The sequence below is a fragment of the Corvus hawaiiensis genome, chromosome 22 (genome assembly GCF_020740725.1).
Source record: "Corvus hawaiiensis isolate bCorHaw1 chromosome 22, bCorHaw1.pri.cur, whole genome shotgun sequence".
In the NCBI taxonomy this organism is placed as follows: domain Eukaryota; kingdom Metazoa; phylum Chordata; class Aves; order Passeriformes; family Corvidae; genus Corvus; species Corvus hawaiiensis.
In genome coordinates, this window is record NC_063234.1 from 4,663,524 (window position 1) to 4,679,442 (window position 15,919).

The window sequence follows — 15,919 nt, forward strand, 5'->3', positions numbered from 1 at the left end:
CCACGAACAACAACACACCGGCGATGCAATCGCATCAGTTCCAACCATGGCAGGGGGGTTGAAACAAGATGATCTTTAACATCGTTTACAACCCAAAGCGTTCTATGATTCTGTAATTCCATGATTACATCCTGCCGGCAGCAACTATGCCCCGCCAAGCGCTACGCTACCTTTGAAAAGCTTCACCAAAACGCTACTGTTATTTAAAATAGCGCCGAACCACCCTACCAAGAGATACAGTAAATAAGTAACGAGTAAATAACAGCTACTGACGTTTTTATCACACAGGTGTAAATTCAGTTATGGGGAAAGGGGAGGGCTCGCATTATTTTTGTTCTGACAACAAGGCTGCTCAGGGTAAATTGTCATGCAAGCCTGTAATCATTTGAGAAATATAAGCGTTCAAATACAAAAGTGTTCAAATACAAACGTATCAGTGATGGCAACACACTTTGATTAGCAGGAAACAGAATTTCATCTTGGCGAGAGCACCACCAGCACTACAGGGGCGATTCGGACTCAGTTCCTTAACCTTCACACAAAGTCTCTTCCCGCTCCCCCTGCACCCGGCTTTCCACGCTCGGCCCCGAGGCATGGAGATAACTTTTCAGGGATGTGGGGGGCAGAGGGGGTGTGCGCATCGCATAGGGGCTGTCCGAGCCTACCCCCGACCGTGCCGGGGGTGCCGGCTGTTCGCGGTGGGCTCCGGCCGCCGTGCACGGACCGAGCCCGGCAGCCCCCGACCCCCGGGCCGGGCCGAGCGCGGGGCCGGCGGCAGCGGGGGAGCGGCGGGGCCGGAGCGCGGATCGCGGCGGTAACATGGCTGCTTTCCTACCGAATTACGAAACGGGCTGTGGGCGCGGGATTACCGGGGAGAGCCGGCCGGGGAGGACCCCAGGGCAAGGAGCGGCGAGGGGATGGGAACAGAGGGGGTGGTGACGGTGGCGGGAGGATGTGGGGGGCAGTGAGTATTTGGGGCGGGGGGGTCCCTCCTCGTGCCGGGGCTGCTGGAGCCGAGCGAGGCGCCGGCAGCAGCCGCAGCAGGGAACAACCCGGCTCCGAACCCAGCGGGGAACCCGCAACCACGGCCCGACGGGACGAGCCGGGCACCCCCAAAAATAAACAATGAACAATAACACCGAGCGGAGGCGGCGGCCGGGAGGGACCCCCCTCGCTGCCCTGACCCCCCTCGCCCCCTGCCCGCGGCGGGACCCACCTTGCGCGCCGTGCGGGCCGTGCTCCATGGCCGGGTCGCTGCCCAGCTCGGCCAGGCGCCGGCCGGTGGCCGCCAGCTCGGCGCGCAGCGCCGTCACCTCCTGGCCCGCCGCCTGCAGCGCCCCGTCGATGCGCAGCGCCAGCTGCTTGTTGTCGTCCATCATGTGCAGGATTTTGGCCTGGGGGGAGGGAGGAAGAGGAGGAGAGAGAGAGGTGAGAGAGGGAGCAGCGGGGGGGGCGGGCAGGGGGCTGTGCTGGGCAAGGGGGGGCAAGGGGCTGCCTGAAGGGGAGCAGCGAGAGGGGAGTGGGCGGCGCGAGGGGGCGGCGCGAGGGGAGGGGGCTGGGGAGGTGAGAGGGGGGGGCTCTGCGAGGGGGGACAAAGGGGAGGGGGATCTGTGCAAGGGGGTGCAGAGGGGAGGGGGACTGTGAGAGCGGGAGGTGTACAGGGGAAGGGGATGTGTGCAAGGGGGTGCAAAGGGAGTGGGGCTTTGCAAGGGGGGACAAAGGGGGAAGGGGCTATGCAAGGGAGTGTGCGGAGGGGAGGGGGCTGTGCAAGGGGAGCGAAAAGGGGAGAGGGGTTCTGCAAGGGAGTGTGCAAAGGAAAGCGGGGGTCTGTGCAGACGGAGTACCAGGGGGAACAGGTTGTGCGGGGGGGGTGGGGGTACCCCCTACCTGTTGCCCCCCCCGGCAGCCCGGGCAGGGCCGCGACGGAGGCGATCGCGGCTCGGCCGAGGGCATCCGCGGTGGGTGCGCGGTGGGTGCGCGGCTGCGGCGGGTGGGGCGGGGCGGGGCGGGTCCCTCCCGTGCGGGGCGGGGGCACGGGGGACCCTGCGGCGCCCGCGCCGCGCTGAGAGCGAGATCCACCCCCCCAGCCCCCCGGGAAGTTCAGGGGTGCTGCGAGGATGCTGCAGTGCCCGCGGTGAGCTCGGAATGCCACTAATGAAGAGCCGTTCTGCTAACTGCGTTCAGGTTCACCCTGAGAGTGGCCGTGCCCAGCAGCTGCCTGCAGCAGGTGGAGGAAAACGGGCTCCAAAAATCCCCCTGGAAAGATTTTGGGGCGGAGGGAAAGAGCCACCTGAGCGCTGTCACCACTGCAGCAGTACTAGTGCGAGAGCTCTTACACTGGCGGTTCGCGTGGCATGAACCCAGGGTGAAAAATCGAGAATTATTGGTATCATCCATTCGCTGGCGACTGCTAGAGGGAGCGCCGATGTTTCCCTGTGCCTTATCCATCCCTCAGAGGGATCCACTTGTGTGTTTGCCAGGGCTGCAGCAAGCCTGCAGAGCTGCCACCCTGCCCGTGGCAGCTGTGCAGATGGCTTCATCCTCACTGAAGTGAAATTATAGAATCACAGAGTGATTTGCATTGGAAAAGACCTTAAAGACAGTCTCATTCCAATCCCCTGACATGGGCAGGGACACCTTCCACTACACCAGGCTGTTCCAAGCCCCATAGATAGGGATGCTTTGGAGACCATGGCCCATGTGGCTGTACCTCCCCAATCCATCTCTACATCCCAAACCTGCAGGCAGCCGTGCTGTGAGTTGTCACCTGAGCCACCCGTACCTGGAAAAGTTCACAAATGGGTTTAGGAACTGGGCAGGAGCCCCCATGGCAGTGGGGTGGGAGCCTCACAGAAACAGGAGTGGGTGTGGGAAGCACAGCGAGGAGCCGGGACGGTGAACAAGGACTCTTGCTAAGGGGAAAGTCAGAGAAAATCATGAGCCATAAGGAAAGGGGAGAAACAGCCCTGCACAGTTTGCTAAACCTTCTGATATTTGCCTAAATTCAGGCTTTTGGCTGAACAAGCTGAGAATTTGGAGCAGTTCACTGAACTTCAGGGTATCCTTCTGCAGCACCACTGGCACTGCAGAGCCCGAATTCAAAATGCAGTAAAAAGGATAAAAAAGGGCTCCTGTTCCTGAGACCTGCAGGGATGGCTCCAGGAGAGGCTTGAGATGAGGTAAAGCAGGAGCACATCACCATCCCACACATCCAGGAACTGCAGGGATGGGGCTCTGCAGGAGCAGAGGGTTTGGTGTGCAGAGTCCCCAGGCAGCTTGTGGGGACAGAAATGGGGTAAATCTGCTGTGTCAGTCTGCTGAAAAACATAAACAAGAGCAGCCTAGATCCCCTGAAACCTCAGGTCTGATCTGGATCCTGGGGACAACCAGCTCTCCAAGAGTCAAAAGGATTGAGTCCTTGTCAAGTGGCATCCAGGCCTTACATCCCCCTGGATCAATCCATCTGGATATTGTAAAACAGAGAAAATTTAGCATTTATTCAGTGAAATGGTACAGTGGCTTTTGCAAGGGACAGTTATTTCTGACTGAGGGCTTCCAGCAGTGTCTGCAACCCAACCTAGGTGCTGGGCCAGGGCACTCAGAGTATCAGTGGAAAGGTCTGTTTTCCTGAATGAATTCCCAGAGGGCCAACAAAAAATCCGCAAGGAGAATAAGAGCAATTTTTGAAATTCTTTCTCCATCATCTCTGCAGCTATCCCCAAATGAGATAAAGTTCTTTAAGTATTTAAAGAAACTGAATTCTAATCAAGATAAATGCCCAGTTTCATACCTAATTTGCATGAGTATGTGCTGCAAACTGTGTTTGCAAATGAGAGAATTATGTATGTAACCAGATAACCTGAGCGTGCAATCCCAATACCGTATATGCAAAACTTACTCATTGCACTTGAAAAAAAGTAAAGCTTCAGCAAAAAGGGACTTGGCTTTAAAGTACTGGCACATTATTTTTATCATTTAAAAATCAGGTTAAAGCTGATTTGAACTTTCCAAGAACATATTTAGCTGCTGAGGCAAATTCCAGATGATGTTTCTTACTCAATCTAACCTTAATAATAGACTGGTTGAGTTGCTGCACTGTCAGAGCTGGATTTTTAAAAATTTACTGACTAAGAGAATTTCTACATTAGCACATGATTATTTAGAAAATGTGTCCTAGAGTTGGTTGTGGCCTCATGGGTAAATTAAAAACCTCGCTTTAAAAACTTTCCTTACTACTTTCAAGTCCCCCTGAAATCCCCTGAATATCTCCTGGAAATTTTCTCCCTTTTCCCATGCCTCCTCCTATCCTTACTGGGGAACAGCTGGATCCATTAAAATTGATTTCGATCTCTCAGAGCAGAATTTGATTTCTCTGAGCTTCCACCTGGAAGGAACACAGAGTGTCACAGCAATCCAGCAATATCAGCCAGAGGAAAAGGCACAAGGATGGGGCATTCCCAGCCCAGCTGGGTTGTACCAGCTCCCTGTCAGAAGGCCAAACCTTTGCTGGAAACCTCAAAATTGGGATGAAACGAAACTTTAGGAAATGAATTGTGCCTCATTCTCTTTCTCCCACTAGTTTTAAATTAAGAAAAAATGGAAATTAAAGTCCCAAAATTAGAAACATATTTTTTCCCAAAATTGCTTTGATGATTTTTTAAAAATTTTTTTTCTTCCAGCTTTTACCAGGAGGTTGGCAGCTCTGCAGGGAGTCTGTGTCCCCAGGGGATGGGAGTCCCTGGCCGTGTAGATGAGGCATAAAGAGATTGGGAATATTTCCTAAGGACACAAAGGAAACCTGAGTCGATGTCAGTAAGTCACAAATCTTCATTCAAACTTACTACACTGCAGCATCTGTTCAGGTGCTGCAAGGGGAGCCTTGAAAACCTGGAAAACACCCTCAGTTTTGGGCAGCATGTTCTAATAGTGTCATCACATCCAGGCAGGCTGTTCCTCAAGAGTACATCAATGGAATAAACATGGATGGAGGAAGATTTGAGAGTTCTACCCTTCATTTTTGCTCTTGTTGCAACCTAAGGAGTGCAGTAAAGGGAATATGAGAAGATTTAGAAGATGAAAAAGGGCTGAGAAGCACATGAGTACCATTCAGGCCTTCCAAACCCTTTAATTTGCTATTCAGATTACCACTTTTTATAGTTTAATATGTACAATATGCAAAGGAACCAGTTTAACTAAATGGGAAAAGCCTTCTGTGTTAAGGTTGAACGTAATCTAATAGGGCCCTTTGACTTGATTCAATTAAATCCTTCTTTTTCCAATTAAATAATCATCCAGAATTTAATAAAAATGAATTTCCATGTGTCATCCTGCAGAATGATGACCTCTGTGATGGGGAAGCTTATGTAAATTCTGCTGATCGCTTTTTATCTGCCTCTGCCTCACTTCCTCCAAAAAAATTGCCTTCTGTCTGTATATTTACATTAATTTCTCATCTGCTGCATGTATCTCTGTTTGCAGGAACAATTCCCAGCTGAAAGGGCTGTGAGTATCACCAGCTTTGTTCAGCACATACTCGAAAATGGACCTTCTGTGATGGGAAAAAGATATCCAAAGCGGGATTTTTGATCCGTGCCTCAGGTTTGCTCTGCCCTGGCATACTGTAGGGCCAGCTTCCAACTGGCCCCTTCCAAATATCACCAGAGGCATCTGTATGGCCATTTATCACCAAGAAAATCCAGTCCAAGAGACCAGCAACTCCAGCAGCAATCCCCAGGAAAAGCACAGCGTGGCCCATGTTCCACAGTCTCTTCCAGCACATCTCCACTAAGTAATTCCCATCAAAGTTACAATGGTTGTTAATATCTACAATTTTTTTCCCCTCTGCAAAGGTCACAATGTAATTTGTGTATTTATAACTGTGTTTCATCCCCTTCTCACTCATAAAATACAGAGCACCAACTCTTTCCTTCCTCGGCTGGGATATACAGCAGCATCTTAATGCAAACCTTGCTGATGTGGCACTGCTGTAATAACTTGTTAACGTAAAAGTTATTAACTTATAAGTTATTAAAACTGAATTAAACAGAGCTAAGGATGGACAGATTAAAAATTTGAGTGAATATTCTGTTTCTCCCCATGACGCTGCAATGCCACATTTCCCCATCTCTCGATCTGTGCGGGTAAAATGGTCCTGGCGACCTTCCTGTGCTGCGCGTCCCTGGGGACCATGAAAACAAACCCATTAATGTTTATAAAGTGTCTCAGACCGGGGGAATTACATCACTGCGGCGAGATACAAGCTTAATGGATCAAAACAAACCTCAGCTCCAAACCCCCCAGCTTAGACACATCTCAGTTACCCGGCGCAAACCTCGAGGAATCCCACTGAGAAGGGATAATTGAGAGAAAAATGTGATCCCAGAGATTTTTCTGCAGTAAACCCATTTTACGTTAATAGGAAGCAGATTTCTAGACCCCTTTGCAAACGAATGACTTCCATGGCATATTTCACAGCTGAGCGCATCCATGGCACCAGCTTTGGACGCGGGGCTATTAAACCCAACATTTGTTTAATGAATTACAGCAGTCCCTGAATCTGTATGTGCTCGGCCTGTGTTTAAATGTTTATTGGGAAGACGTCAGCAGCCAGCTCTGCATGAGCAGGTATCGGCCTCAGTGATGAGCTCCCGCTGCAGTGGACCCAAAACTTCAAACATTTTTTGGGGTTCTGCTTTCTTATCGAGGGCAGGTTACCCAGGAGGTTCAGGGTCTCTGCTAAACATAAAACCGTTTGGATTCAGTGCAAGTTTGGGGGGGTTTCTCCCCAGTGATGTACCGTGTGAGAGAGATAAATTGTTGTGCATCTCCCACCTGGCTGGGGTTGGTCTGTGCAACTGAAGGGTGAATTAAGCCATTAACACTCGCATGTTCAAGCAGGGTTGATGTGCTGGAGCCGTTTCCAAGATGACCCCACCCTCACCTCACCAGTCAATCTACAAACCTTGACAAAAAATTAACTCTGGTTCACCCTCCTGTTTTCACGCATTCTCCACTGCAAACTATGCATGAAGTTCTCCCTTTCATGGCACATAGAGACAGTAGTGATGGCGTGCTGTGATCATTTTGCTTTCCTGCAAAATACCTCTGATTTATGGTGATCTCCACCCCAGAAATCCCCACCCAGGAGCAGTTCCTACAGAGTCAAAGGATGGTTTGGGCTGGAAGAGACCCTAAGGACCATCTTGTTCCACCCCTGCCATGGGCAGGGACACCTTCCATTAGCCCAGGGTGCTCCAAGCCCTGTCCAACCTGGCCTTGGACAATTCCAGGGATCCAGGGGCAGCCACAGCTTCTCTGGGAAACCTGTGCCAGGGCCTCCTCACCCTCACAGCCATCCATTTCCTCCTCATATCCAGTCTAACCCTGCCCTCTGGCAGTGGGAAGCCATTCCCCCTTGTCCTGTCATTTCAGATGAAGTCTGTATGAAATGCCATTTCCCCCTCCTTTCTCCATCACAAATTAGGGAGCAAAGATGTGGTTGGGCTTTTTCAGAACTGCTGAGGTGATTTGGGAGATCAGGTCCTGCTGACTTACTCCAAGACACCCTCTGTCCTCTTGGGAAGGGAAGAATGGGGAGCCTGCAGAGACATTGGCCTCGCAGCCCCTATTTACTGCGTGTTCTGACACTGATGAGGATCGTGTGAAAACTTCAGTGAATAGGGAGAATGTGAAGCACTCAGTAGGATAATAGGTGCTGTGAAAGAAATCCTGTGATCAATCAGCAGACAAATATATACTTAAATCAGGTGTTAGGGGGACAGATGCAGGAAAAGTGATTATGGGTTTGCCTCTGTGTTTCCCTCAGCAACAATGATGACACGCCGGGGTGGGTCACCCTACCCTGTCATTAATGGAGCATCAGCATTCATCTGACAGCTCCTTTGTCCTGGGAAGTGAATTCCGATGAAGATTTGACATTAGCAGAGGCACGGTGAAGCTCAGATGCCTTTGCATTTTCATGACCCTCCAGATGCTTTCGCCTGATGGATTACAGGTAAGATCACTGTCCTAATTTGGGCAGGAGGCAGAAATAAATATTTGCACCCATCTGTTTCAGCTGTGGCAATAAACACCACCGGCAGAACCAGTGGAAGAGCAGCCCTTTGCTCCCTTCCCAGAAAACAAAACTGGAAACAGGGGCTGCAGGGCAGAACACATGGGAAGGGTCAGCTGGAGCATCCTGAGAATGGAAGGTGCTCCAGAGAAATGTGGTTTTTTAATTATCATTTTGTAAAGTAAGTGAGAGACAAGATCTCAAGGGTGGTTCAGGCCTCTAAAATAATCCTAAAATAAATGCAGAAATGGAGAACTCCAGATGGTAATGGAGAAGGGGTTTGACATGCAACAGCACACTGTCCCCCATTGGCACCCAGCACGCAGGGAGCACATGAGCATCCACAAAATTCCCACAGGTGTTTCAGGGACCAAACAGCCCAATCCAGACAAGAGTAAAACTTAATTTAGTCCTTCACTTTTCATTTCAGATGAAGGAACTCACATTCTGCTGTAAGTGCCATCACCCTCCCTTGTTTTGTCCATGGCACCAACCCTGGGTCACGCCTGGTTTGGGGATCACTCCGCTGCCAAACCAGTCCCTTTCACAACAGCAGAATGTGCTAGGGAGTGTGGAACAATAAAACTAGCCTTTTTCTCCCCTTTTCCCTGTTTTTATTCAAGATACTACCAGCAGGTTGGACTAATCCTGTATTGCATGAGATTACAAACCTATAATTACATTCCCCACTAACCTGTGAAAGACCTAAAAATACACCTAGATAAAGTTTCAGCATTGAGAAGGCAGCTGAAAAATGACGTTATATTTCTACATATACATATTACTTTAATTACAGTCATGTTTTAAGGTGTCAGTATGGATTCTTTGATTCTGTGAATTTGGGGCTTGGAGTGTACTGGTATCCATTTCTTCAAGGGTTTGTAACACAGGTTGGCTGGAGTCAGCTACTCTGTGAAAAAAAGCACTTTTCCAGGATTGAGAGAAATCCCTCTACATCAGATAATTCACAAATGTTCTTTTTCTTGGGTTAGGTAGGAGAATACTGCAGGTATCATTTCAGAGGATGGGGAAACTGAGGAGCAGATGGGCTGGAACAGGGTGTGACCAAGGTGCAGTGGGAGAGGGCACCTGCAACCCATGAAACAGAGTGAGGCTTTCCAGTTAAATCAGGAACAATTCCATCATCTCACCATGGTTTACCCTAAAGGAACACCCAGCCAGAGAAGGGCAGGGAACATGTGTCTTCTAATAAAGTCTGTTTAGCTTTGACATAGATTACTTCTAAAAAACCCCCATCAAACCACACCAAATACACTAGTGTGATAAAGTATCTTGGTACAAAATCAATTCCAAGGCGATTATCAGCCTTTGAAAAATTCAGGCTCTAAGTCAGTTCATGGCAGGGATCAAATTGAGCTGCTGTCAACTCATTTGGGCATTTTACTTTGCTTCTGATATCTGACAGTTAAAATAATCTCAAATGGTTCCCATTATTCCTGCGTTTTCTACTTTTTGCCCCAGGGAAGGGCCATGCAGCCAGGCTTCCCTCCCAGCCACCTCCCAGCCTGCAGGATCACTCTCCAGCCATGGCTGGGGGGAATCCCAAGGCTGCCACAGCTTCCTGATCACTTCCTTCACTTTGGGGAAAACTCGTAGATAAGGCTGATCAGCTGTGAGCTGCCACAGCCAGACCCAAGTCCCTGCGGCTGACTCCCAGCTGCTGCTGGGAGCAATCTGTGGTCCCAGATGGATCGCACTGGTCATCAGCTGGAATGCCAGGAGGAGCTCAGTCCTCCTAGAGAGAAGGATTGAAGCATTATCTTCTGCTAATGCAGGTAAGACTTATTAATATTAGTATTATTTGTATTAATAGCTTTTCGTGAAAGTGGGGAAGTTTCCTCCAGAGAACGGGGAGATGCCTTCAAATGATGGCTTGGTGGAGCAAGAGGTATCCAAGGAAAAGCTGATGTTCTTATAGAGTGGTTTGTGCTGGAGGGACCTTAAAGTCCTTTAAAAGGATCTTAAAGACCATCTCGTTCCACCTCCTGCCATGGGCAGGGACACCTTCCACTATCCCAGGCTGCTCCAAGCCCCATCCAACCTGGCCTTGGACACTGCCAGGGATGGGGCAGCCACAGCTTCTCTGGGCACCCTGTGCCAGGGCCTGCCTGCCCACCCTCACAGGGAAGGATGGGGAGAGAGACCACTATGAGTGGTCTCAGAGAAAGCCAGGGCAGATATGTAATTCCCCCGTCACCCTCCCACAAAGGCTAAATAAATAATAATTTTTAAAAAGCACAGCTGGATGGATTCCTCAGAAAAATTTAAGTACGTTGGGAGGCTCATGTGGGTGCAAGAGGTTCTGTGGGTACCAGCACATCTGTCACCCCAAAGTCTTCAGGACAAGAAGATGCCAGGATTGTTGACACAGGGATTTTAAGAAGGTGATGGATATAAAAGCCACCAAAGGCAATTAAACCAAGTAGGACAACTGCCAAGCTCTTGTGTTTGCTCACTGTCAGTAGGTTTTATGGAGACAGAGATATATATCTGCAAAGCTATTCAAGTGCATTTAATTTTTCCAATACCCACATACTGCAGCTTGTATGAGGATAATATGTTTATCCTATAAGGTTCCTGACTTCATTCTTCAGTACTTGTCTCCAGGGTGGGTTTTGTATTATTAACTTCCTTCCAGTACATATGGAGAATAAAACCTGTTCCATTGAGCACCCTGGGATGAAGTTTTGTTGGGTGTTAAGTGCCATTTGTCACAGTGCTGGAGGCCCAGAGTGGGACAATAAGCCTGGAAAAACCTGGGGCCTCAAACCTGATGGAGATGTGAGCTGAGGTGTGGGGAGGGGGGCTTGCTCTGACACAGCAGAAGACAAATGGAAAAGGGGTAAAGATATCTTTCTATCTCTCTGGAAGGTATTGGGTAGAAATTCTTCCCTGGGAGGGTGGGGAGGCCCTGGCACAGGGTGCCCCTGGATCCCTGGCAGTGTCCAAGGCCAGGTTGGACGGGGCTTGGAGCACCCTGGGCTAATGGAAGGTGTCCCTGCCCATGGCAGGGGGTGGAATGAAATGAGCTTCAGGATCCCTTCCAACCCAAACCATTCTGGGATTCTGTGATTAAACCCATGATATCTATTTTAACATCCACATTTATGTTTCCAGACTAAATTTAAGGCTAGACCTGCAATGAGAGGGAGTGATGCTCCATCCCTCATACATCACACCCCTCGCTATCCAAAGGGTCTTGATAAGCACAAGAAATTACTTAGGACTGTTTTGTGGATGTTTTTCGCCTTCTGATGCCACTTCACAAAAGTAACGGTTCATAATCTGCACCAGACCAGCTTGACTCAAGATAAGGATCTGCCTCGTTTGCAGTAACATAATTAGCAATTACCCTAATTTCACTTACACTAAATTACTTTTTTTAAAAAAATAAATGTTATCTTTTCTGACAAAAAAAAAAAAATCATCTTGGCTCTACTTCAGACTTTTTTATATAAAGCAGAAGCATCATTATCCTGTTCTCAGATGTAATGTCTAGACACTTTTAATGAAAATATTCATTATTACTAATTTGCATTTCTTTCAATTCCAGGACAGAAATCAAATGAAGATGTCAAAACTGTGCTCCCTTTGCTTCAGGCAAAATGGAGCCACGGTGACCCCCAAGTCCTTCCAAAGGGGACCTCAGTTCGCGTGAAGGAAAAGCATCTCCAGCATCCTCTTAACCGAGGGCAGCGCGAGATGAAAGATGAGCAAGGAAAATCAGGGGAAAATAATGGTGTCAGGATCTGGATCTGAGATCTGCAGCTTTAAAGGAGGGAAAAACCAGGGAGATCCTAGCCTTAGGGTGCAAGATGTGTTGAAATACAGATGTTAATTAGGATGCTGGTAACTCACGTGGGTTCAGTAGTGACATTTCCTGAAGATAAAGCACGTTTTGAAAGCACTCCTTACTTGCTGGTAACAAAACTTTCCATTAGTACAAGGAAATACACATTATACCTCAAACATGCTTCACTGAGCTTGGAGAGTAAAGATAAAATAATCTTTTTATAGCAAATAGGAATGAATACTTAAAAATAATAAAAAGTTTGTGAATATTCATTTGAACTCTTAAGCAAATTTGCCCTTGTCATATTTGCATCCCTCTTGTGTTCTCTTTCTGTGCAATGAAGTTTTATTAGCATGAACATCCACAGAAAGTGAATGTGAAGCCTCAATACCCATGGGAAATGAATTTCAAATTCACTTGCTGTGTGCAGTCACCCAAGAAACTTGATCATAATTGTTTATTGTACTTAAATATTTATATTGTTGAAGCACTTGTTAGATAAAAAGGCGGCGATGCTCCTATGCTGGGTGCTGTTCACTGTCCCAGGCTGCAGGAATTGCATCCATCCCTAGCAAACACACAGGTGGGACAGGTTTCACCAGGCTGGTTGATGTGGCAGGTGGCAAATTTCAAGGTCAACAGCAAGAAGTGGCTGAAAAATCAAGAAAGTTTCTCTTAATTTTTCTTAGCACATTAAGAAACTTGCAGTGGATCCACTGAATGGCACCACCTCATGTGGGTGTGTTCACACAGGGTACTTGAAATGGAGTCAAGGATTTAAAGTTCATCAGGAACATCGTTTTGAAGCTTTTTTTACTGCCTGCAGTCCTCTGGCACAGACTCCATCCCTCGCTCCGAGCTCAGATTCCAGCAGTGCCTTTAGGCTTTACAATGGATCCTTATATTCTCTCGCTCCCTTCCCCTGCTCCCCATTTGCATCTCTAAATGCTCCAGAAGCTGCACCCACGGCCACTGCCTCCCCCGGCAGATTCCATGGCCCCGAAGCAGGAATCCCATCCCTGCTCAGTAGACCAGTTAACACCTTCCCATCCCTCTGTGGCAGCTGTGCAGGGCAATGTTGCTCCCAGCTCATCCAAAGGTACCTCTGGGCTTTTTGGGAGAGATAGGCAGCAGTTTCTCCAACAGGGAGACCCTGTTTCGCTTGGTCACTTAGCACCCCATGAATCTATGCCCCACAGCAAGGCCAGGCTACCCCTGCTTGATCCAGCACTGACTGACCACACTTCCAGACCAATCCTCACTAAATCATTTTTCTCTGTTACCTGCCTCAGTCTGGAACACAATGAGGGACCAAATTTTTTATGGTTATGGAGGAGTAACTTCAAGGTCAAACCCCTGCTGGGAGTTGGGCAGGTGTTGCTTACCAGAAGGCAGGAATCTACACATTGCACCCACGGACTGTAGCACAAACAGCCAACTGTTAAGGGCTGGTAAATGAAAAAGACCCTGAAACAGAGGCTCAGGTTATGACAATAAGGATGCACAGGAGAGAAAATTGCATTAGGACATGCACACATTCCCCTTAACCTGGATTCAGTGATAGGAGGAGGGGATTTGGAGCCAGCCCTTGGAGCAGGTTCAGGTCTCCATCAGCTTCTTACACACAACTGTGCCTTTTAATTATCCCCCACCATAGTCAGATTAGGGTTGCCTGTGTCAATTTGCATTTGTAACACACCCTGGTGCACCAGTTCCCTGCTCCTTTATGGAGACAGCAGGTGGTATTGGCAACATAATTACACACCATCAATAATTATCAACAATTTCATTTGCCCCAAAGATGCTTCCAAGATCAGATACTGGATTTCAGGGCATTTCCTTCAAACACAGGCCACCGAGGGGATGCTGGTATGGAAGTGGAAAGATGTAGTTAGGGAATGGGGGAAAGAGAAGAGGAGCCTGATGAGGCAAACCAAGAGCTGTTGCTGGCACCACTGTGGGAAGGGGCAGTGCTGGGGGCACCCACTCCAGGAAGATTATTTCTAAAAGCTTGAACTGCTTGGGAATGACATTTGAAAGCCAGAGGGTTGGAAAGGGGAAGAGGAAGGAACGGGCACTGTGGATGGGGATGAGCTCTTGCACAGGGGGATAGCAGGGCTCTGTTGCTGCATGGAGCATCCTCACAGAGGGAGCAAAATAGGGACTCCCTGTGCCCAGAGAGCCCCAAGGCTGGAGAGGGGGAGCACACAGAGCACTGCCGTACACACATACCCCAGTTATATAATCCCTTAGCAAATATTAAATTAAAAAGAGATCCTAAATGCTGTGAGCAGGGTCTCCCTGCAGGGCCAAGTCTTTCCACCCCAATGGCAGATGTCACATGCCACAGAAGCAAGATGAATGATGATGAAAAGAGGATGAACAGCATAAGTTCAAGACATGGTGCAACCCCACACTCACTACTATAAGAAAATGCAAGAGCCAAATGGGGTAAAAACACTTTTTCCAAGACAAAATTTTGTTGGCTGCTGAGGAAGTCAAAGCTGGCTTTTACAGCTTGAAGTGGTTAACGATTTGGTTTCTTTAAACCAGGGAATTAATGGCACTGAAGTTCACAACAACAACAAAAAATTAAAGGCACCCCAAAGAATGTTCTCTTAATTGTAGCAGCCCGCTGCATTAAAGCTGCTATAGGAGAATTCATTTACAATTCAGCTATTAAATTGCAAACCATTACCACTGCTTTTACGGCTTTATACCCCTCTCACAAATTTATTGTGTAATTACTCGGAGCAACAGGATCGTTTTTAGCAAGTGAAGCTGAAAAAAGGCACCCATTCCAAAATCCTCACAATTCTGCTTTTCCAGATGAAATTTATGCAAAAGAGGCAAAATGCTACATGCAGTTTTCTGCCTGGGCTTCGGGGGCATTTGAGGATGGAGCTGGAGTCTTGCCTGTTATAAAGGTGGGATGGAAGTGCCCACCACAACAACTTCCATTTCTTGCTGTAGGAAATGGAATTGCTTTGGAGCTGGTGGGACTTGCTCCAATAGATCTCTGCAGCAGCAGAGCTGGGGCTTCAGGACCTGGCATTTTCCCACCTCCCAGGGGCTCAGACAACCCCCAGCCAAACCACTGCTTACAAAATAAATCATAATAAAGTTGAATAAAAAAAATTGGAATGGCATTTTCTGCCCCTCATTTTCCACCCCAGCAAAAGAAATCTGTAGATAAATAAATAAACAAACTCTTGGGCATCATGAAAAAACATTGCATAAAGGGGCATTAAGCCGGACAGGCATTTCCCGGGTAGAATGACTGGATTACTGTTGGAAGACGCAAATAAATTCACGTCATGTGCCTCTTTTTGTCCTCCTTTTTCTTTTTGTACCATCCGTCATCCAAAGGAGGAGATAGCGTTGGTATCCAGCTCAGGAATCTCTTGAGCAGATTAAAGACCCAATTATGCTGGATTTGGGGAAGCTGCCTACTGTCCAACCTGAATCCATCATTATAAACCCCGGGATTAAACACTCAGAAGCCCCCAGTCAGTCCAACCACCATGCTGGTCACGAGCCATGACTATGAAACCATTTTCTTGGAAAAATTCCCTTTCCCATGGGGTTTTCTTCTACTTTGATATACCAGGGGATGTTTCTCTCCTCTCTCTCATTACCTTCGATCCTACCTGGAAGCTCACTGCAGGCACATGCCCTTAGGGATGCGCTGAAATAGGCACTGCAGCGCTTGGCTCAGCTGGGCCCTGGGGATTTAATACAACTCCAAAAACCGGAGGTAAATGAGTAAGATCCCATTTTTTAAATAATTACCCTTATCCTTGATAATACACTAATTATTATTACACTCGCAGCTTAATCTTTTTTTGTTTTGTAAATGAAGATATTTGGGAGTACCAAGGGCCAGTAAATGCAGAGAGAAGGCAAAGCAAATGGAGCAGAATTCCCAGCCCATCCCACCCCGCTGCTGCTGCCGGCTGGAGGGGAGATGCACGCGGTGTCCCCACAGCCTCGTGCATCCTAAAACACAGAGAATGCATTTAGTTATGCAG

The 15,919-nt window shown here is 48.2% G+C and overlaps 1 protein-coding gene and 1 long non-coding RNA gene across 4 annotated transcripts in view; one reads left to right on the forward strand and one right to left on the reverse strand.

Moving 5' to 3' along the window:
- The window catches only part of KAZN (kazrin, periplakin interacting protein), a 204,778-nt gene that overhangs the window by 85,884 nt on the left and 102,975 nt on the right, over nucleotides 1-15,919 (reverse strand). The window contains exons 1-2 of one of the 2 annotated variants that reach the window (XM_048326398.1): nucleotides 1,888-1,983; nucleotides 1,217-1,394 (exon numbers count right to left, since the gene is read on the reverse strand). In XM_048326398.1, the coding sequence (XP_048182355.1) occupies nucleotides 1,217-1,394; nucleotides 1,888-1,953 (244 nt within the window). In that variant the 5' untranslated portion in view covers nucleotides 1,954-1,983. Of the gene's footprint in view, nucleotides 1-1,216; nucleotides 1,395-1,887; nucleotides 1,984-15,919 lie in introns of those variants that run through there. The other variant, XM_048326397.1, reaches the window with a different exon arrangement.
- LOC125337093 lies at nucleotides 1,320-6,080 on the forward strand. Of its 2 annotated transcripts, none has more exons than XR_007207951.1 (3): nucleotides 1,320-1,428; nucleotides 4,680-4,812; nucleotides 5,479-6,080. It is a non-coding gene; the product is annotated as an uncharacterized LOC125337093 (long non-coding RNA). The 2 variants fall into 2 exon arrangements; XR_007207952.1 differs by lacking the exon at nucleotides 1,320-1,428 and adding an exon at nucleotides 2,058-3,179.